The sequence below is a fragment of the Rosa chinensis genome, chromosome 3 (genome assembly GCF_002994745.2).
Source record: "Rosa chinensis cultivar Old Blush chromosome 3, RchiOBHm-V2, whole genome shotgun sequence".
Lineage (NCBI taxonomy): Eukaryota > Viridiplantae > Streptophyta > Magnoliopsida > Rosales > Rosaceae > Rosa > Rosa chinensis.
The window spans coordinates 32,481,778-32,505,624 of NC_037090.1; the positions used below are offsets into that span (position 1 = coordinate 32,481,778).

The following is a 23,847-nucleotide window of genomic DNA, read 5'->3' on the forward strand; positions in this document are numbered from 1 at the left end:
CCTCTGACGATCTACTCTCTCTCTGACAATTCTGAACCCAATACCTCTGATTGCATGGAAGCAATGTCGACCGATTAAAAAACCCTAGGCTGCAATTCAACAACAAAATCAAATATCAAGATTCGAATTCAGATCGCTGGAGACACAAAAATCAAAGATCTGTTGGTTTCTGAAGAAATTGAAGAGAGAGGAAAGGCGATACGAACTAGAGAGGGCAAGTGAGCTCGAGGCCGAGGTTCTGGAGGTGAAACTTGAAGGGGTTCTTGTTCATGGGCGAAACGACACCGTCACTACAGTTGCCGGAATCTGAAGAGTGCTTCGTGGAGGACGCGACCATTGGGAAATGTGCAGAGAGAGAAGTAGTGAAGGGGTGGGGTGGAGTGTGGAGAAACGAGAAAGATGTGTGGGTTGCCAAATTAAATTAATTTTTTTGGTAAAATGGGGGTAGAAGGCCCAGAAGGAAAGAAAAATGAAAAAGAAGAAGAAGGTTCTAGGGGCAATAGAGGTCTGTTAAATGTCTATTGGGGGGTAATAGACGTTTTGAATTGATGTAATCTCCTCATTTTTTTTCTTTCATCAAAGTTTTATTTGTCTAAATTTAGGGAGATTAGTTCTCATTCCGGCTACTGAAAGTTCTATTGGGGGCAATAGACGTTTTGAATTGATGTAATCTCCTCATTTTTTTTCTTTAGTTAAAGTTTTATTTGTCTAATTCAAGAAAGATTAGTTCCCATTTCGGTGATCAAAAGTTCTATTGGGGGGGGGGGGGGGGTGGCAATTAATAGAGGTCTATTGCGGGCAACAAACCTTTCCAGCGACCTATGAGATTTCCAACAACCTCTTTAGGGACCTCTGACGAGGTTTTTAGAAAAGTCCGGTGGGCGGCGACAGGTCATCGGTGACAGAAATAAGGCGAATGTTGGCCGGAATCAGGCGACCGATGATCGGACTCCGGCGAAGTCTCCTATGGTTTCTCTCTCTCTCTCTCTCTCTATGTAACAAAGGGGTGAGGGTAAAATAGTCTAAAAAATAAAAAATAAAAAAAGACTTAATGGGGTATTAGGGAAGACCTCTTTCGAGTGTTTTGGGTAAGGAGGAATTTAAAAAACTTAATGGGGTAAGTAAGAAAAAAAAAATCCCTAGAAATGGAGTAAATGGACAAAAACCCTAATAAGAAGGGTCAAGAATATAGCTTATTAATTACAATTGACGTTATTTATTAATGTTCATGAATTGGAATTAAAATTAGTTTGATTACTAAAATACCCGTACAAAAATAAATGGTCAAATGAGGTATCTATTGACGTAGTCAGAAAACTCTAGGTTTACTAGCAATAAACCCTAGAAAAAATATATAAGCCAGGATTCCATCAGAGAAAGATGAGAAAACTCACAATTTTACTGATAATAATATGAAAGATAGATTCTGCAGCCGTTTAACGTTACTTATATATGAGAAAAGAAACCCTAGGGTGACTAATGATGAAACCCTAAAGCCAACGGGTTAAAACAAAACAACTCTAAATTGAACTAGAAAACCTAAAATGCTGGAAAAATAGTAAATTGCAGTTTTGAGCCTCGAAATGATCCCGAAAGCCCCAAAAAGCGCACACGTCATGACAAAGTGATGAGTTTTGTTCTTGGCGCCCTTCTCTTCTCGAAAAGGTATAGCAATTAGCATGCTGACACCGAATGTCAAATTTGCGGCAAACTGATTTTTCCTTTTTCACGATCAAGCTGCTCTTCGATCCTGATTGCCATCCGTTCTACATCCTCTATATTTTTAGGGTTATGGGTAATTTGCTGTTATTGAAAATACACGCATAAGGTCATTTTGGGTAGAGAAAATGGATAAAATGGATTCATGATCGATTTTTTCTTTCCAGTAGTTCAACATATGATGATACTAGCATCAATTATATCTTAACAAGGTTCAAATGTTATTTTAATGTGTTATTTTGTTCACTTTTGTGCTGAAAGATTGAATTACTATTTAGTTTGCATGGATCTAAAACATAACTAATGGTAGTTTTGATTTATTGTCGGTGGACGTATGCTTGGTTTTTTTGTTTTTTTTGTTTTTTGTTTTAAAAAGGGCCGGTGCAGCTGCTCTCAAGCCTTAATTACGGAAACTGTAGAATACATTGGGGGACATGGTTTGTAATCTCTAGATTACAATAAGCATCAAGAGAACTTCCTGAGATAATAACAAGAGTCTCAACTAAAACAATGTATTCTAACAAGCACCAACTAGCGAAGAGTGCTCTAATGGCTACTCCATTCGCTTTACATTATGGTGACATACCGGAAAAATAACTCTATAACGAAGAAGTATCATTACAAATAGCACAGCTTTCCCACTATGTTGCCATCGAATAAAAAATTCGATGACACTTAGTTTCACCCTGCCACTAGGAGGCAGTAACCATTTGACCAAGCAAGGAACTCACCGCCTACCTAGAGTAGACACGTTACTAATACTAGAAGGTTGTGACCATTTGCCAAAGTAAGGAACTCACCGCCTATCTAGATCACACAAGATACACAAGGTGCATAAACCGGGACCAAGTCCCCCTCTTCCTACTAAATAATGGTAGCAACTTATTACCCCGACTAAGTAAACAAGAAAATAACTAAAAACTGTAAAAGAAACAGCAGACCATCTTCGACCTAGAGTGGAACCCCAGGCCCAAGACCCACCAGGCACAAAACAGGTGTTGATACTCGAAAAATCACACGGCGAATTAATATGTCGTCACAACATAAACTAGCATAAACATGCAATTTGGATAAAATTCTGTAAAATTATAGAATTTTATATCCATCTCTCGACTTTAACCCGCCAAGCAAACGCACCCTAGATGTGGACCCAAGCCACATGCACGCATCTTTGGGGCTTGTAAGAGTGGGTATGGTGTGGAAGGTTACGGAAACACATAACGCTCGTCTATTGATTTAGAGTCGTCGGTGGTCTCGGTCTTGGGCCCAAGATCGATGTAAGCCCGATAACTCAAATCAATAGCGAATTGGTGAATATGAGATTAGGCCAACCTCTTTCCCTCAAAACTCAAAGCCCAAAGAAAGCCCAAAACCCAAAGGAAATAAGATAGTCCAGGCCTTCCTCATCTTTCTTCTAGCTTCATTTCCTTTCCCCGCAGCTGCTAAATACACTACTCAACCCAAAGACCAAAGAGAAAAATCGATCCCTCCTATCATTTGGCGAGGAGGAAACTTTCCGCCTGGTAGATAAATATCCCCTTCTCCCTTAAACGATGAGCTCACAACTCCCAAACTTCCCCGTTAACCTCGTTCCAGGTTTTGTGCCACCACAGCTATTTCTGCTGCAACCTCTATCCACGGCTGCAATGACCTTCTCCTTTTCCCAAGACTTCATCACTTAAGTAAGCCCTCATTTCCTAGATTTTAGGGCATAAATCCTGTACGAGCTGAAGGAGAGGTATTTTACCCAAAAAACTAAAGGCTTTGAGCCACCACAACACCCCTCCAATTGAGCCTATAAAAGGAGAGATTTGAAAATGAAATGATCATCGAGCAACAACCCAGAAAGCTTAGAAACATCAAAAAGCCTCCAACCCTTCAAGCTTCCAAGCCTCTAAGCACAAAACCTAGCTCTTAGCCATTTTTCTCTCAAAAACCCTCCTTCAAACTCATTTTCCAGAAACCCGAATTCAAAAATCCCCATATTCTCTCACCATAGTGTGTTTCTAGCTCCCACACCGTCCTCATGCTATCAAGCCTCACTCAATATCTGAATGACGCACAAGATTCTCTCATTGACATCAAGTTATTGAGTTAATTTTGGCCAAGACTTGCTTAATTCAAAAGTACCCTCACAACAGGCCCACCACTGAACAAGGGTCGAGAAGGTCCAACCCTTACTCCTAGCCCAAGACTGCTTCCGCACGGGCTGCACCACCACGATCGACACACCTCCATCACCGACGTGTCGCTCCTGCTCTAGGACCCAGCCACCATATTCGACAGGAAACTAGCATAAATCTCCCTCTACCACCTCAATCCCTAAACTAGGAAGCCTATAATCAGAATGAAATCCATCACCGGATCCCCCTTGTTTTCCCTCTCCAATCCTTCTGTCACCCTCCAGAAAGAAGATCAACGCCGATACTGCCGTCGAAACAGTTGCAAGATCCGACTCCACGCCACTGCCCGCTTCCGGTGGACTCGCCACAAGATCCGATCTGATCCAATCACCAACCCAACAACCAGATCGGGCGAGAAATGCTACCACCACGCCAGAAACCACCATCTGCCGCTCCCTTAGAACCTGTGCAGCCACCACCTTTAGACGAGCACAAGGAAAATAGAGACCTCTCCACCCCACTCTCCGACCTCCAGGACAATATCCTCATCGACAAGCTTCCGTCCGACCACACTCAACGTATGCCGGCTAGGCTAGAGGCTTGCGTCGCCGCGGTGTAGCAGGACGAGAAGAAAAACTAAAATATGGCAAAGTTTGACTAGCGAGAGAGAGAAACCCTAGACCCTAAACCCAAATTAGACTTATGCTTGTTTATTTTCTAAGGAAATGTTAGCAATGTTTTTCTTATATCATGAGAATTGAATGCAAATGGTTTGTGTTTTAAAGAAATGTACTTATTGAAAATCGGGGAGAGCTTCTAATGAGGACTTGAAAAATGAGAAGTTTCTAATCAACAGTTGTGAGATCTATTTTTTATTTATATTTCGGCAAATCAATCGTTAGATATTTAGGTATGCATTAGTAGATCACTTCTAAAAAATTTCTTTTAAATTGCTAATTGTGAAGATATTGAACTAGGTCAAATTAATGGATGAACCAATCTATCAAACCTGAACCTTTCATGTTCATAATTAAATGATAAATTACGATTATAAATGTCTCAACGATTTTTAATTTGTCTGAAAATTTGCACAAATGATCTACTCATAAATATATAAACATCTAAAAATTAATTTATTGACATATGATAAAAAAAAAAGATCTCACAACCATTGGATAAAAAATCCTTATAAAGTTCTCATTTTAATAGTCCTCATTAGAGTCTTGCCCTCAAAAATTGATCTTTATAATTGCTAGAAAATGTACCGATTGAAATTTTGTTTCACTCGTCAAATTTGTTTTGGGTGTGGCTATTGCCACCCTACTATTTTCTTTGTTCACCTTACTTGCTCATTACACCCTACATTTTAATTTCAATTATTAAATTTACTTATTTAACCCATTTCTCTTTCCAAGAATATCCTTATATGACATATCTAATTAGAAAATAAATATTTTTAACGAAAATCTCTCACTTAATTTATACTCATAAAAAAATTAAAATTTATTAAAGTTTCCTAATAAAATCATAATCTGATGTACTCCCATTTTTTTAATTTTTTTCCTTTCAATTTCAATGTTTTTTTTTTTTTTTTGATCAGGAATTTCAATGTTCTCTATTTCAATCTATATAAAAAAATTAGTAAATTTACAATTATGATCAATGAAGAAGAGATTGATTTTTTTTTTCTTCTTGTTTTAAATTTTTACTTTCGGTGTTAACAAAAAATATTGCAAAGATTTTGATGAAGTCAAAGGTAATAGTTTTGTGAATTGAATAACGAATTAACAATGAGGAGGCAATAAAAAGACAAAAAAATAGTAATAAATTCAAATTTAGGTTGAGAAGATAAAGATTAATGTTATCCAATGAGAAATTAAGTAGTATTTGTATTTAATTAATTACTTTTATATTTATTTTTCTTACATATTTGGATTTTAGAAAATTAGTGTATTTAGTAGTCATTTTGCACTTGGGTAATATAGCCTTTCAATAATTCAAATGTTTGTAGGGTGAACTAAGAAAATGATAGGGTGGCAATAGCCGCACCCATTTGTTTTTTGTGGTTGTCAATTTTTTTTGGCCCCGATATATGGAAGTGTCTACGTCCGTCACTGAAGGTGCCTTCGTCTAAATCTCATCAAGATGACGCAAACAATGAGCTGCCCCGCAACTCTCTGTTAATTTGTCCTAACGTATCTAAGATAGAACAGCTACTAGGGTTTGATGGGAAGTTAGCTAGCTGTTGACCCATGAGACGCACGTACGTGGTAGCTAAATCCAGTCCGCCGCCGCCTTCTTTTAATTGGACGACGTGGCTCATTGATCGATGATCATGACTTTCATAAGAAGAAGATAAAAAGGAGGTCGCTTAAGAATGTGAGGACGTGATATCATCAGAGACATTCAGATGTATTTTTCCATACTATATGCACGGGACCAGTAGTAAGAACGGAAAATTAAGATCACGGAAGATGTTAATTTGGAATGATCGAAAACCTAGAATATAACCATTGACTTTCTAGCTATACTTCACATGGAAAAGTCTGTCTTTTTCCTTTTTACAGTTTTCGGTGCTGAGTTGTAAACAATACACATCCTAATCGAGCATTCTGAATCGATGTGTAGCGTGTGTGTGTGTCTATATACATGGTCTCTACGATGTATAGTAAGAGTAGGTGTGACAATTTCTTTTGTCCAACAGCACTCATCGTTTTTCAAAGTTTAAACATCCTTCTCAATTAAAAAAAGAAAAAAAAATACTTTGTGCATTGATGAGAAAATTTAGAGAAGTTTTAAATACACACCCTTATTTTCTTAATACACACCCCACACTCAATACACCACCTATTTAATTTTTCATTCTAATATTAGACTAGATACACCACCCAAATGACCTAAAATACCCTTAATCTCTAAAACCATGAAATATCATATTATTGAACTTTATTAAGATTATTATTTAATATGATTATTATATATTAGTATATTGAGATTTCATAATTTTCTTTTACATATTTTCTTCTATTTTTTGCTGGAAATTTTGGCCTATCCCAACTCCATTACGACATCAATCAATTGGAATTTGAAAATATAAAATTTTGAACATTTGCATGTCCTTCAAAATTTAAACTTTCAATATAGTTTGCAAAATTTACACTTTCATGCATTGAATGTTACGCAAGATGAAAACTAAAAACTGATAGGAAAAAAACTTTCAATATGTTACACACACACACACACACTCTCTCTCTCTCTCTCTCTCTCTCTCTCTAATTCCCCGCTGACTTCGACTTCCATCAGTGAGATCACCCCTCACCCTGATGACAACGCAAACCTCGCAGCCAACAACCTCTCCTTCCCGACGACTCCTTCGACGTTGTTGTCCGCGCCAAGACCGCCCTCGAGCTCGTCTCCCAACACCGAGTCTCTCTTGGATGACGCCAGAGCTCTCTTTGCATTTGCTCTTCACCAAGGTCAGATCCACTAGACTCGCTCCTTGGGGACTCAACCAGCACCAACCGAGCTAGTAGCTGTAGTAGTGCTGAGCTCTTCTCCATCGTGAAGCTCTTGCCATTCACATCTCTTCTATTAACGAGCCTTCATCTTCGGAGATTGCCGGAGACGGCTAAGTACAGTCGGAGAGAGAATATTTTCGTTACGGGCCCGTACTTGTTATCTCCCAAAGCTCCGAGATGCTCCCACTTTTTAATGAATTTTAGGGTTTGAGATTAAATTGGCGTTTTTGCATTACAGGGTTAGCAATGCTTTGGCATAAAGGCGGTGGCTTAGAAATTTGGAATATGTTGTCTTTGTTCATAGATTCTGCAATGATGTGTTTAGAGATTAGTTTGGTGGCTTTTTTGCTCCAGCACAATCACTTAATTGGGGTTGAAGCTTTAGCTCAGACTTTCCTTATCTCAGAGATAGTTGTTAGTGTGGATATACCAAAATTGTGAGCATATACATGTTGCAACCCTAATTAAGGTATGTCCTGTACATTATGTTTAATATGTAAGTGGATATTCTAAACCTTATGTTTTGGTAAAATAGGACAGAAGGCTTAGAAGGAATGAAAAAATGTCAAAAAAAAGTTTTATTGGGGGGCAATAAATATTTCGAATTGATATAATTAATCTCATCATTTTTTTTCTTAATCAAAGTTTCATTTGTCTAATTTTGAAGGAGATTAATTCCCATTTCGGTGGTCGAAATGTTTATTGAGGGGCAATAAAGGTCTATTGGGGGGCAATAAAGGTTTATTGGCAGGGGCTATAAACCTCTCCGCCCCCCTATGAGATCTCCGACGACCTCTTTGGAGACCTTCAGCGAGGTTTCATAAACTTTTATTGCCCCTAAATAAAGGTTTGTTGTGAGGCAATAAGGGTTAATTTTTTTTTTTTTTTTGGGGGGGGGGGGCGCAATAAACCTGTCATCACTTTGTAGACCTTCAACTAGGTTTTCATTAAAGTCCAGTGGGTGGCGGCCGGTGATAGAAATCCAGCGGCCTGCGACAGATGACCGGTAACTAGACTCCGGCGAAGTTTCCTATGAAGACCTTATTAGAGTCTTTATGGGTAAGTGAAAACAAAAATAAGTGGTTGGTGTAAGGAGGAAAAAAGTCTCTAAAATTAAGGTAAATGGTCAAAATCCCTTCTTTTTATTTTTAGTTAACCAAGCCCGCCCCTACTTCATATGGCCTTAGCCATCTGCAAGAAAAAAGGCCACCATCGTGTCTCCCTTAACCATGACGCCATTTTTCCTGCTGTAAAACAGAAAAACGGCTGTGCTGCTCATCGTTGTTTTCTTTTCATCATATCAAAGTAAGATAGAAAAATTACATGGCATAAAAGTAACCAAGTTAAACCCTAGTGGAGGAGAAAAGCCAGAGATGTACCGGGCATGCTCATGTACTCTACAGTCGACTACCGCTTTACGTCTTGTTTTCATTATTAACTAATTAATTCTTGTATGGCTTTGACTAATGTACTAATTATGGACCACCCAATCCTACTTCAGATCTCTCTCTCAACTCTGATAAAAAAATTCAAACTTAATAAATACTCGAGAGTCTGCGTCTCTTGTCTAATACTATTACGTTAGGTAGTAGATAGGTACCCATTTCATTGCAAGTTCTTCTTCAATTTGGCAGAAGACGAAGACTAACTCCTAGTCATTCCTGCTTTCCTAGCTTGAATGAATTAAAAAACCTTTCCCCGGCCCCTTGCCACTTACAAATACTACTCGATCTTCCCACTCATCAGTTACGCACTGATCGATCCTTACTTGTCTCCAATCGATTGGAATCACAAGTCATGGATGAACAACGCTGTGACTTGAAATACTTGCACTCGGACCAGAGCTTTCTGGGGCTCAGTACTAGTTCCGATCATCGTCTAGTTGAACCCCCAATAAAAGAAGAAACATTATTCAAAGAGATCAAAGAAGTTGATTTCTTTTCCAATAATAGACTTCCCGATCAACCGGCGCCTGGTCATGCCGAGGTATTTATTTACGAGTATCTCAGATTTGATATTGATTTGTTTCTTCATTTGCGCGCATTAATTTTGTTTGCTTGATTCTAATTTGTAACATTGTTGTACTGGTTATTATCACTTTTAAAAACTCCGTTGTACTATATATCTTTCCTGATCAGCTGACCACTCTTCAGCTTCAAGTTGAGTTACAGCGAGAATACGAAGAGAATCAAAAGCTCAGAACCATGTTGGACCAAATCACCAAAAGCTACAATGGGTTGCAGGCTCAGCTGCGCATGATCAGACTTCAAGAGCAGCTGGTATATATACATACTTATATATGGCTTTTAATTACTTTACTCTTGTTATGCATTAGACCGTATTAGTAATATTAGGGTCTGGAAGTATTGTTCATAGAGTTGGATGTTTTGTCAAAAAAAAAAACAAACTTAACGATTATGGTGTGAAGCAAATTTGTGCAGAAGACAGCATTAATCTTGATCCGAAGTTATCCTTCCTACATGATGATCAATACCCCAAAAGTAGTTCTCATCACGATCATGATCAAGAACAAGTTCTTGCTGCTACTGATCATGATCAGGTTCCTTCAAGAAGGGCTAGGGTCTCCGTACGAGCAAGATCGGAAGCTCCCATGGTATGTAGTTTAATTAATGCAACTGAAACAGAAATTTGAAATTTGAAAAGATTTACTCAAATTTGAGATTGTAAACCCTCTGTCTTCCTGTTTTTTAGTATGTAATTTAACAATCATAATCGTTCATTCTTAAGTTTTCTTTGAAAGCATCATTGTTTCTGCAAGATGATTTCAGAGGAATAATTCTTGCAGGAAAAAGAAATGATCGGTTCTGGTTATATCGACTTGCATACCAAAAAGGAGATCGAGAAATTTGAAACTGATCTCTCTATATCTGACCCATCTGTATCTGGGACTTTTATACGTACTATCCTATATATGACTCCGCCATATTTAGATTTAGTTACAAAAAATTACTTTTATTCTTTAATTGACAATTATAAACTACAGTTTGAATCTCTATATTACACCAATAAAAAGACAGTAGGCACCAATATTTCATATTGGGAGTGACCATGGATTTCATAAAAATACATGGCGACTTATACATATTTAGTTACTTTATAGTGATAAAATGTTACTGATCGAGTTGACTCAGTATATATATTGCTTGAAGTTCATGTTGTAGATTTGCAGAAGGAAAATTGGATAGTGGATACTAGAGTGATTATGACACATGCATTATGATTTGGAGGACAAATAGCTAACTATATATTTCCCTCTCTGAGGATAAAGCTATTCTGTATGGTACCTAAATTATGGTTTTCCTTATACGTACAGATTAGAGATGGATGTCAATGGAGGAAATACGGTCAAAAGATGGCCAAGGGTAATCCTTGTCCCCGTGCTTACTATCGCTGCACTATGTTCGCTGGATGCCCCGTTCGGAAACAGGTATAATATACACTAACGGAAGACCGATCATTCGTTAATACTCAAACTAGTTTATCATCAAAGTATATACATTATGAAAGTTCACTTGTTTTAATTAACATATAGGTGCAAAGAATGGCAGAGGACAAGACCATTCTGATAACAACGTATGAAGGTAATCACAACCACCCTCTTCCTGCAGCTGCGATATCTATGGCTAATACCACATCAGCAGCAGCAGCCATGTTGATATCGGGTTCAACAACCAGCAAGGAAGCTCATCATCATCTAACACACCCTACAGGCTTGTTCTCTTCTCTTCAGCCGCTCTATGGTTCATCCATGGCCACCTTTTCAACCTCTGCACCATTTCCCACAATCACACTGGACATGACCCGCACCCCTAACCCTAACCCTAATCCCATGCAGTTCATGGACAGTAGTGCCACATTTCCTAATCCTTTGCAGGGTAATAGTCATCCGCTTATAGGGCACCCCATGTGTTTGAATTTCCCTCAGCATAATCATGCAGCGCTAACACCAGCGGCAATGCAACTAGCAGAACAACCCCACGGTTCGATGGTTGAGACAATAACTGCAGCCATTACTTCTGACCCGAAGTTCACTACAGCCCTAGCTGCTGCCATCTCAAGTAGAATGAATAATGTTGAGAATATTAATGCTGGATTACATGGAAATACCAATGGTATTAGTTCCCTTAACAGTAATGGGAATGGGGTTGCGCAGCATTATCTGGCTCCCCACAGCTTCCTCAATCCTGTACCACTTTCTCCACCACCTAATCCTGCATGCATGATGCATGGGGTATATATGCAGTAAAGTGAAGTATTTATCACAAGACGCGATCTTGCTGGTGAGCAGTGACCGTGATAGAATGATTTGTTGGACTAGTAAATGATATGGAGCTCTTAATTACTAGCTACATGCCCAATGAGATCAAATTATTGTAAATTTGAAGCAGTTGAATACAAATGTGCACTATATTTCAAAGTTCATAAACATCTTTATGAAAAATATACATTTAATATTAGTGCTACCATTTTTTTTTCTTTTTCTTTTGGAAATAAGTAAATAGTCAATAGATTATCCTATTAGTCTATAAAGTTACGAGATTAACATTATTCACTAAACCACATGTCCTCAGATACATGAACAAAATGGTGTGTCAAATTGTAGGGCCGGACCTGTGAATTTAAAGACTTAGTGCGATAATTTAACTGAGGATTTATGTTCATTGTATAATGACTTAAAAAAAAAAATTAATGGTTATGACAAGATCATTCAACAATGTAAAATTATCCTCAATTGAGAATTTATGATTTTTTTTCTTTGCACGTGCCTCTTTTGTAAGGTGATTTTTTTGCTGACTTACTAAAAAGAAAAACGTACTAAAGAAAGGAATGAAAAAAAAACTGTAACCTACGGAAAAAAAAAAAGGAAAGGGAGATTGATCTACTAAATAAGACAAAAAAAAAGAAGGAAAGAAACAGACTTTTCAAAAATAATATTAAAAATAAAGTTATAAACTTTGACCTAGCCTCCTCTGCTAGGGTTTACTTTCTAGGGTTCTAGAAAGCAAGATCTGATCTACCATGGATATGGAGATACTTAGTTGGAATTGCCGAGGGATCTGCAATGACATGACAAAGAGGGCGCTGAAGGATTTAATTTCCCATAATCATCCTCAAATTATTTTTCTTTGTGAGACGAAGATCAACACTCTTGCTGATTTCCGTGAATTGCACCGGGCTGTTGGATTTCCACACTCAAAGGAGGTGTTGAGTGATGGTCTATCAGGAGATTTGGCGATGTCCTGGAATGATGATGTACAAGCGAAGGTTTTGACTTTCTCTGCACATCACATCGATTTGGAGATCATAGGAGGTCCTGGAGATCCTCGTTGGAGGCTAACGGGATTCTATGGGTATGCTAGGACGATAGAAAGGGATCGGTCATGGCAACTGCTAAGGGATTTACGTGATCTCGATTCTCTACCTTGGGCTGTTATTGGGGATTTCAATGAAATCCTGAATAATGGAGAAAAGATTGATGGTCTGCTTCGATCGGAACAACAGATGCGTGGATTTCGCGAAGCTCTTGGATATGGTGACCTTCTTGATTTAGGGTTTCAGGGTGCTATGTCTACATGGTGGAATTCTGACACACAACTCCGGTTAGATCATGCAGTTTGTACACCCTGTTGGTGGGATATTTACGGGCATGCACGAGTGCGTCATCTAGCGCCTAGTGATTCTGACCATGTACCGATACTCTTACAAGCCAGCTCTGTTCCTTTGGCCAAAAGACAACGAGTGCACCGGTTCAAATTCGAAGCTTACTGGCTTCAGCATAATGATTGTGACGAGGTTGTGAAGCAAGCATGGGCGACAGACGTGGCTGGAAGTCCTATGTACTGTACAACCAAGAAGATTGAATTCACAAGGATACAACTTGATGATTGGCAGAAGAGAACCTTTAGGACTAGGCAACAACAGATGTTGGGGGTGCGTGCTCATCTTGAGGAGTTACTAGATGTTCCTGTGTCGGTGGAGGTGCAGAATGAAAAGAAAGAGCTGATGAGCAAGTTGCAGAGGCTTCTTTCACAAGAAGAATCCTTCTGGAAGCAACGTTCCAAAGTGACATGGTTGAAGGAAGGGGATAGGAACACAAGCTTTTTTCATCGAAAGGCTGCTAATAAAAAGAGGAAAAACTTCATTCATGGCCTCTATGACGAGAATGGGAATTGGTGTGATGACAACGCAGGTCTGGAACGAGTTATCTCTACTTATTTTTGAAAGATGTTTACAGCTTCGAATATTGATGTTGAGGCAGTGAACGACACTTTAGCAGCAATACAACCATGTGTAACATAGGCAATGAATTTACAATTGTGTGCTAATTATACACAGGAGGAGGTGAGGACTGCCTTGTTTCAAATGTATCCCACCAAATCCCCAGGACCGGATGGCATGCCTCCGCTCTTTTTTTAGCATTATTGGGACACTACTGGTGCAGACATTACTGAAGCAGTTCAGAGTTTTCTCCATTCAGGTCAACTTCTTCGTGAAATTAATTTTACTCATATCTGCTTAATTCCCAAAGTAGATAATCTGGAAAATATGTTAGATCTGAGGCCTATTGCATTATGCAATGTTATTTACAAGATTTGTTCTAAGGTGATAGCCAACAGATTAAAGCTAATCTTACCTGAGGTGATTTCTCCATATCAAAGTGCTTTTGTTCCCGGCAGATTGATTACTGACACTATCCTTGTGGCTAATGAAACTGCTCACTTTGTTCATAATAAGAGGGAGGGTAATGAAAGTTTTATGGCCTTGAAGTTGGATCTAAGCAAGGCTTATGATCGCATGGAATGGAGTTTTTTGAGAAAAGTTCTAGATAGGTTTGGCTTTGCTCATTCAGGGATTGATTTGGTGATGCAATGTATTAGTATTGTCCTGTATTCATTCTTAGTCCGTGGAAAGCCTCGGGGGCTTGTGATTCCTAGCAGGGGACTGAGACAAGGGGATCCTTTGTCTCCATATTTATTCTTAATTGGAGCAGAAGGTTTCTCTGCTTTATTGCGCCAGAAACAAGAGTTAGGCTTGCTCCAAGGTATTAAGGTTTGTGATGGAGCCCCTTCTGTAAATCATCTTTTATTCGCTGATGATAGTATGTTATATGCTCAAGCTTCCTTGGAAGATTGTTACCAGATTCAAGAAGTTCTTGAAACTTACAGGAGAGCCTCAGGACAATTGGTTAACTTTGACAAAAGTTTAGTGGTATTCAGTAAAAATGTGGACTCTGCTATACAAGAAGAAATATCCAGTTTGTTGGGAGTAGGAGTAGTTGCCTCCCATGAAAAATACTTGGGATTACCTACTTATGTAGGGAGAATGAAAACTGCAACCTTTCAGTACATTAAGAAAAATTTGGCTAAGAAGCTATCTAACTGGCAAGGGAAGCTGCTTAGTGGTGCAGGAAAGGACATTTTGATCAGGGTAGTAGCTCAAGCATTACCTACCTATGCTATGAGTGTCTTCCAATTGACAAAGAATTTCTGTGAAGATTTGGAACAACTTTGTGCTCAGTTTTGGTGGGGATCTACAATGGATAAAAGAAAGATTCATTGGAAAAAAGGGAGTGCTTTGTGTAATCCGAAAGAAGAAGGGGGACTAGGGTTTCGCAGTTTGGCTAGCTTTAATTCGGCGATGCTTGCTAAACAAGCTTGGAGGGTAATTTCTAACCCTACTTCTCTAGTTGCTCGAATTTTTAAGGCAAAATATTACCCTACAAGCTCATTTTGGTTGGCAGACAATCATTCTTTTCCTTCATATTCTTGGAGGAGTATTTTCTCTACAAGGGATCTATTGAAGCAAAGCACATATTGGCAGATTGGTTCTGGGACAGAGGTCAATATTTGGAATGATAATTGGTTGCCAAGCTTGCCTAGTGGTAGGCCTCATGAGACTGCAGCAGGTCTTGCTGAAGTGTCTCAGGTTTCTGATTTGCGTACTACTAATGGTGATTGGAATTATGATATGATTGTTAGATTGTTTTCTTCAGAAGAAGTGGAGGCCATTTTAAGTGTGCCTCTAAGTTTGAGAAGGGTGGATGATAGACTGGTCTGGAAATTGGAAAGAGATGGAAAATATTCAGTTAAAACGGCTTACAGGTTCTCCTTCTCTCATTCTCCTTCTTGTGTACCTTTTGAGCTATCAGATAACACTGATTTTTGGAAAAAATTGTGGAAAGTGAAGATTCCTAATTCGGCGAAGATTTACATGTGGAAAGTGTGCCATAACATTCTCCCATCCATGGAAAGACTCATTTCTAAAAGGGTGGTGTTGGAGTCACAGGTATGTGTTTTGTGTCATAGTGCAGTTGAGACTACACTACATATTACTCGTGGTTGCTCTTTTACAAGGCAGGCTCTCCAAAGTAAAGGAGTGTTGGCCCAAGTATGTTTAAGTTCTTATGCAATATATTGTGATTTGTTGCATTGGTTAAGTTTATGTGTCCATGACCTTTCGTTACTGCATTTGGGGGAATTTATCTATCTATTGTGGGGAATTTGGAAGGAGAGAAATAGCAGAGTTTGGGACAATAAAAGGTGTCATGCTATTGATGTGCTTCTTAAGTCTACTGCAAGATTGCATGAGTTTCAATTTCATAATACCAGACCAATTACTCAAGCGAGTGGTCGTTCTAGAATTGCTCGATGGAAAGCTCCCTCATCTGGCTTGTTGAAAATAAATGTGGATGGTTCTTTTCACCGTGTCTCACGAATGGGAAGTGCTGGGTTTGTGGTTCGTGATGAATATGGCAATATGGTTGCTGGTGGTGGGCGTCCTTTGTCTGGATTAATTTCGCCAGAACATGCAGAGGTTTTGGCATGTAAGATGGCAATTGAGTTTGCTTTAGATCAGAATTTGTTACCTGCTGTAATAGAGACTGATTCTGAGATGGTGCAATGACAACTATGTAACTTCGAAGGGCCTAATACTTCCTTGTTGGGCCGTATCTATGAGGATATGAACTCCCTATTGGCTTCAAATCCCAATTTGCAGATTACTCACACTAGAAGGGATGCCAACAAGGTTGCACACCTAATGGCTGCGCATGCTAGTTCTCTAGTACATGAGTGTTTTTATTTTTCTCCTCCTTCCTTCTTATTAGCTGCTATTGCAGCTGAACGTTATCATATGTAATTTTCCAAATTCTCAATAAAGGTTGACCTCTTTTACCTCAAAAAAAAAGAAGGAAAGAAAGATCTAGTAAATATGACAAAAAAAAGGAAAGAAAGATGGACCTACCAAAAACACATGACGTACTAAAAAAACCTATGCTTCGCAAGAATCATCATTTATTAGACAACACGAGCATTGTTGTTTGATGCCCATATGCCTACGAATCTGTGAGGTGAAGCAGTTCAGACCACCTCACATCGTATTATTTGTCTCCCTTCCAGTGTCCTTCAGGGTCGTATTCCATTTGAAGTCATGTCTACCCATGTCACTATCCCATCATTTCATAAGCTTTCAGCCGATGTCTTTGGATCTATTGCCTCTGTCCACATACCAAAAAATTAGAGGTCAAAGTTGGATGTCTGGGCTCTCAAGTGTGTCTTTGTGGATTATGACTCTCATTAGGAGGGCTATAAGTGCTATCACCTACCTACATGAAGTTCTACGTCACCATGGATGTGGCTTTCATTGATGACATGTGTTATTTTTCCCCAAACCAACACTTCTCTTCATGTGGAGAATGAATATTTTGAAGAGATGTTTGTTGATGGAGGAAGGAATGGATGCATTAGAGAAGAACCACAAATGGGATCTTGTGTCACTTCCACGTGGTAAGATAACAAATGTAGACGTATTTACACTATGAAACATAATATAGATGGCACATTGAGTAGATATAAGGCAAGGTTGGTGGGTAAGGAATTCACCAGAAGTATGAGATTGACTACGATGAGATATTTGCTCCAATGGCCAAGACGAACACTATTCGAGTGTTATTATCCTTAGCAACTAATTTGAACTGACCACTCTGTCAATTTGATGTCAAGAATGCATTTCTTTATAGAGAGTTAACTGAGGAAGTATACATGAATCTTCCTCTTGGATATACAGTTGATGGACTTGGTGATGTTGTATGTAGACTATAGAAGTCACTATATGGAATGAAACAATCTCCCAGTGCATGATTTGGCAAATTCACTCAATCCATAAGATGTTTTGTGGTGACCTGAGAGAGGGGTCCCACAGCGCTGCGACCCTGAGCCAATGAGAAACTGACACATCACGAATGATATCCCGATAACTCATCAACCCGAAATCGCAAAGCCTTTTGGATTTAGATTGTTGGTTTACAAAACATTTTCTTGGACAAATCATTCTAGCAACCGAACAACGTATTTTCAAAAGCAGAATTTAAAATGGGCTAAAGGATTTGGGCTTACAATCGGAGCCCAATTTGGAAAATAACATATCACTAAGTAAATACAAGTATGAGAGACGCGCCCCAGAGTTACGGGTCTCCCGAAATTTTGTAAATAAGCGAGTAGTCAATAAATAAATAAATCAGTAAGAGAGTAAATAAATAAGGGACTTCAAAACCCAGTAAAGAACGAAGATCTTAATTTAATAAAGTCAAAGAGAAATACGCCAAGCAGGGCCATGTGCCTACCCTGTACGCTCCCTGACCACATGCTCGAAACCTGCACACTATTGTAGGGGTGAGCTTTTGTCCTCGCATGCCCAGTAAGGGCCGACCCAACCATGCTAGGTTTGAAAAGTAATATACTTGAAAATATTTACTACATAATATTGTGCACATTTATCGAAAATACTTTAAAAGAGGAAACCACAAACATTTATTCTTTTTTATAAAACATATGCAGCATGCTTCACACAACTTGGAGCTCCGAGATACTTACCTACCGGCTATTCTAAAACAATGGGTGACCTGTCTGGTTCGTCATCCTTCGAGAACCGACTAACTACTCTGTAGTGCTTATGACTACAAGTAGCGAAAGTATCTATTTCCTGGCCCTGAGTGTCTTATGACTGGTTCATCGTCGGTACTTACCTTTTCCTAGATAAAAATAGGAGCACAGCCCCCTCCGAAGGTTCACGATTATCGATACCGTGAGATCCCTAGGAATCAACGCATGTAGGTCCCATTCACTTTCAGGTCACAAGTACAAATATACAATGGGTACAATATCTCAACATGCAAGTCTAGCCTCTGTTTTCACAATCAACAATTATCAGTTATGAAAACACAGATATCACGAGTCATTGACTAATGAACAACCAAAAACGTACTTGCAGGCAACATACTATATTACTATAGCATTCCACGTATATCAAAAAGCCTCTAACAAGGAAGGGACAACTCACCCTACTTGGATATGGAGTGCTCGTCCACATTCGGGTTTGTTCCCTACTTTTGATCATTTGTCCAAATCCAAATGCACATGCTTGAGTCCTTTATAATAAAAATCGAATCAATGAGTAACTTAACATCATTATAACTCAACTAACCTAGCAACCAAAACATTTACTTAATTTCCTTGAAGTCTATCAGATTATCCTTCAATCGAACAATGATCTAAAACTTTTACTTGTAGGAATTGGTTTTAGTAAATCAAGTCTATTACCCATTCCCAAACAATCCAAATGATGTAACATTTGATCATTTGGGATATGGTGATCAAACTTAACACAAGTGTCCCTTAAATATAGTTCGGTTCAATTTCAATTGATTTTCCTTTGTTTAGCATTCATTCAATAAAAATGAAAATAAAACAAAGGATAATTCACCATTCTCAAATGATTATGTTTACTATGTTCATTTTGAGATATGATACCACTTGAGTACTTCCATTTGTAAAATGTTTCATGAACTTTAATCCAATGTCCTAATTTAACTCAATCAAATAAAATCCACCATTTTCACTTCCGAATCCCACTCAACATTGATAACTACTCAACCTCCTCATTTTCTTTCACAACAACTATTTACTTTACAATATGACAATTCAAACTTGGTCATCATTTTAACTAACAACACTAATCTTTTTCTTCACATATTTAACCATTTCATGCTTGTCCACATTTAAGCTAAATTCACAACAATCGATCACTCAAAGGAGCATTAACCATTCAAGCAGCATACCAACTTTTCATTCCATTCGATAACAACTACTAGAATTTTACAATCACCACACCAAAACCAGTAGTCTGGCAGGGACCAACACTTACCATTCTTTTTTTCACGATTGGAAGTTCATTCATCGTGACTGCATTCCACACCCATCAACCATTTGTATCCCTAGCAAACAAAATACCATCAATAAACAACCCTCAACCAATCTTTCATCCAAAATAGAGTTCGGAAATCCTTACCAATCTCCAATACCAGTTAGGCTGAACCAACAGTTTCTCCCTCCTCCAAAATCACCAAAATGCAGATTCCATAATCCTCACAGGTTTCAAATTAAGGAATAGAGTTAGGGTTTTCAATCTAGATCAAACCAGAAGCCTCAACTAAGGAGAAGGGATAAAATCCAGCTTACCAGATGAAAAGAGTAAGCCGATGGCACCCATGGCGGCTCTCGGTGGCTCACACACAAGTGGTGGCGCGTGTGGCAACGTTTTTCGGAATTAGGGGTCAGAACTAGGGGGGCTTTGGTTGAAGGAGAGACACTGACTCCATTTTAGGGAGTTTTTGGAGCTCCTTTTTGATTGTAGCCTTGTTAATGTTTGGATCCGTTGGGGATCTAATTAACGATAAGTAAGAGATAGAGAGAGAGAGTGACACGAGGCGTATAGTGGTTCGCCTCCGCATGAGCGGGAGACTACGTCCACTTGAAAGCTATACTAGTGTGTCGAGCCTTGCGGCCTAACAAGATTACAAGAGATGTAATCAATGTGTTGAGTTGTGGGAGGAGGCATTCCTTTTATAGATGAAGGAATGCTTCTCATTTACTTGTTCTTCGATGTGGGACAAGCAAAGCTACTATTCTAGTCTATTTAACATGTAGAAAGCTATGTTATGGGGGCATCTTGGCAAGGGCGGAAAGGTGGCTTCCCGGTGGCGGATTTGCGACTTCCGGATACCGCCGCGTAGCCTGAACATAGGGCTACACGATGCATGTCTCGGTTGGGCCTCACCATGGCTTGTGGGTGTCTCAAAGAGGGTGTTACTTATGCTTGGTGATGTAGAGAACTAGCTTGCTAGTGTAGGTATGAACAAGTCCCCGAAGTCCCCGAGTAAGAGTAGCTTCTTGGTTGGGGAGTTCAAATCATGAAGTCATCAAGCATAAGTAATATCCGAGAGGCGCACGGCCCCTACAAGTCCCCGAGCTCCGCAAGCAAGAAGGGACTCGCCATCCTGTATCACAAAAGACAAAAATTCGTATATGTAGTTACATCGGAGGTGCACTAATGTATGAAGTGCATGAGATAATGGGGCGTCGCCCTGCCGCATGGCGGTAGGTCGTAGACCATATACTCGTGGAGCCCGGAGGCTAGACCATACGTAAGAAAACGTGAAAAAATGTGGTGCCCGGAGGCTAGACCATATGTATGAAGCATTGTGAACCGAGAGCGTAACTAAAGCATGTTGGATAAGTGGAGCGAGTTAGGTGTTCGAGCAAGTTGGGTGTAGGCGCTATATGAGCGAGCGGGGCGTAGCCCAAGCGAGTCGCGGCCATGCTTTGATACCCAAGCGAGTCATAACCGTTTCGCAAGCATTTATCCGAGCATGTTTAATTGAGCGATAAGTGTCACAAGGTTCTAGATGAATGTCACATGAAAGTGATTTTAAGCATGTATGTGTGTAGCATGTACTTGTAGGAAAGTTGCTAATAACATGTTGCAGGCATGCTTAAGGGTTATAGAGACATGTATAGTCATGGCATCGGCGGTAGCTCAAATTGTAAGAGCGTAAAGATAAGAGGAAGGCACTTATCTTATGCCGATTTGAAGCGAGTTGGAGTTGGAAATGATCTAAGTACACAAATCATGTTGGAGTTGTCCAAGCATGACGCTCCATTGCTCCGGTGAAGTTCCTTAGTAGAAGGCTAATGATCTCGTTGATTGAAACGGTGCTTGTGCCTCGTCAACATTAAGATAAGGTAAATGATTAGCACTTTTGTCCATATGATGAACCGATCATATGTGATTGAATATGTGCAACGCAGAATTAGCGTACACATATTTGAGAATGTCATGGTGGCGATCATAGTGATATTATTGTTTCACATATATGCATGGCATTTAGTACATGGACATGTGCCGTGAGCTAATGCCATATCTCTAGAATGCTAGAATTGAAACGATACTGCCGCATGACCAAGTATTGGTCAAAAAGTGTGCTAATGCCTAGTATATATTAATGGATGACAGAAGCATAATTGAGACAAGAAAGTTGGGCGTAGCATGTGATCTTGCAGGCTTTGATTATTACAAGCATGTAGGCATATACCCATAGCTACATAATGTGAATGCAATTGGATATGCATTTGTCATGGTCTCATGGACTTATCAGGGCACTAGCATGCTTAACAGATGGCATGTGCTTATAATATGTAGAGTTGTGGACATATGTATGCCATCATGAGCTGCCGACTTTTAAATGCATGGCATGTGTATGCTTTTGCAGCAATGAGAATATAATATATATATGCTTGGTCATGGACGTGTAGCAAAGTGATGAGAATATATTATACCATATATGCCTTGGATGATTATAATAGACATATACATGCCTTCGCAATTTAGCTTTGCAGCACCGAAAGAACAACTTATCTGTTTTCCAGCTTTTCAGAAAGAAAGTGCTGAGCTCCATCTCCGATCGACGCCTGGGTGAGGAGATGCATCAAGAAATCGAAAGCATGGGGCCGTCAGTGGTGCTCTTGGTCAGCGGAGGAAGTTGTGGCCGTCGGAGGAGATTGGCGGTGCTTGGCCAGCGGAGCGGAGTGGAGCTCTCGTTCAGCGGATAGTTTGAGTTTGGCGGAGCCCTAGAGCTCAGTCGATGAACAGTCCAGCGGAGGAAAAAAAAGTCCGGCGGAACTCGGAGCTACAGTTGGAGGAGGAGCGCAGCGGAGGTGGCTAGCGGCGGTCCCGGAACTCAGCGGGGGAGAAGCTATCTGGCGGTGCCAGTGAAGTTTTGGCGGTTCCTGGCGGAGTTTTTGCCGCTGAAGAATTGTGGCGGTGGAGGTGCAGGAACTTTGAAGTTGGGCGGAGCTCCGAAGTTGGGCGGAGCTTGGCCGCTGGTGGAGGGAGCTGCAGCGGAACAGTGCAGCGAGTGTGCAGCGGAGCAGCTTGCAGCGGAGACATGGATGGCAGGCCTAGCAGAGGATGACGCCCAGCGGTGATCGCTGTCAAGGGAGTGAGACGCCGGCGGTGCCCAGTGGTGCGTGCAGAGATTGGCGCGCAGCAGTGCAGCGGTGCTTCCCCGGCGGAGCCGTAACGAAGCCTTGTAGAGCGTGAAGAGGAGTTGCTGCAGTTCGCTGGGCGAAGCGGTGGAGCACCGGGCGGAGGATCTATGGCTAGCGGAGCGGAGGATTAGGTGCTCGGCGGAGGCCCCGAGTTCGGCGGTACTTGGAACTCAGCAGTTTGCAGTAGCGGGACCGCTGGAGGACAGGCCTAGCGGCGGCGTTGGTTTTTGCTCAGTGGTATGCAGGCGGTGTTTTGCTGCGATCGATCAAAGAAAAAAAGAAAGCAGTGGCCGCCGCTGATGCTGGCGGTGCCGGCTGATATGTGCTGGGTTGCTGCTGAGAGCTATGCGAGCAAGTGCCGTAGGGGTTGTCCGGCGGAGCGGAACGTGGTGCTCGGCCGAGTTGGCCTGGTCATGCCGCTGAGCGATGCAAAGAGGAAGACGAGGCCTTGAAGAGAATGGGTGTCCAGAGAAGATCTCTGGGTGTCCAGAGAAGATTTGCCGCCCAGAAATTTTTTTTTTTTTTTTTTTTTTGTGTTCAGCGGAGACCAATTGAGCTAGCTTTGACTTTTTGAGTAGGGCGTTGACTGACTCCGCCGGGCGTTGACCAGCCATGTTGGGCGTTGACCGACCATGTTTTGATGTTGAATGAGAGTCGACTCGACATTTTCGGGTCAAAGTTCGTGGTAGGTGACGAAGCCTTTGTGTGTCGGCTTCCCACAGACGGCGCCAATGTTAATGTTTGGATCCGTTGGGGATCTAATTAACGATAAGTAAGAGATAGAGAGAGAGAGTGACACGAGGCGTATAGTGGTTCGCCTCCGCATGAGCGGGAGACTACGTCCACTTGAAAGCTATACTAGTGTGTCGAGCCTTGCGGCCTAACAAGATTACAAGAGATGTAATCAATGTGTTGAGTTGTGGGAGGAGGCATTCCTTTTATAGATGAAGGAATGCTTCTCATTTACTTGTTCTTCGATGTGGGACAAGCAAAGCTACTATTCTAGTCTATTTAACATGTAGAAAGCTATGTTATGGGGGCATCTTGGCAAGGGCGGAAAGGTGGCTTCCCGGTGGCGGATTT

The 23,847-nt window shown here is 40.3% G+C and overlaps 1 protein-coding gene across 2 annotated transcripts; it reads left to right on the plus strand.

Annotated features, from left to right (window-relative positions):
- Positions 1-8,925: 8,925 nt before the first annotated feature.
- LOC112195204 (probable WRKY transcription factor 47) lies at positions 8,926-11,801 on the plus strand. 2 transcript variants are annotated; one of them, XM_024335571.2, is made up of 5 exons: positions 8,926-9,346; positions 9,499-9,639; positions 9,789-9,974; positions 10,695-10,808; positions 10,914-11,801. In XM_024335571.2, the coding sequence occupies exons 1-5, from the start codon at positions 9,158-9,160 to the stop codon at positions 11,625-11,627; spliced, it is 1,344 nt and encodes a 447-aa protein (XP_024191339.1). In that variant the 5' UTR covers positions 8,926-9,157; the 3' UTR covers positions 11,628-11,801. The 2 variants fall into 2 exon arrangements, with proteins under 2 accessions (XP_024191339.1, XP_024191340.1); XM_024335572.2 differs by having other exon boundaries at positions 8,927-9,346; positions 9,514-9,639.
- The last annotated feature ends 12,046 nt before the right edge of the window (positions 11,802-23,847 follow it).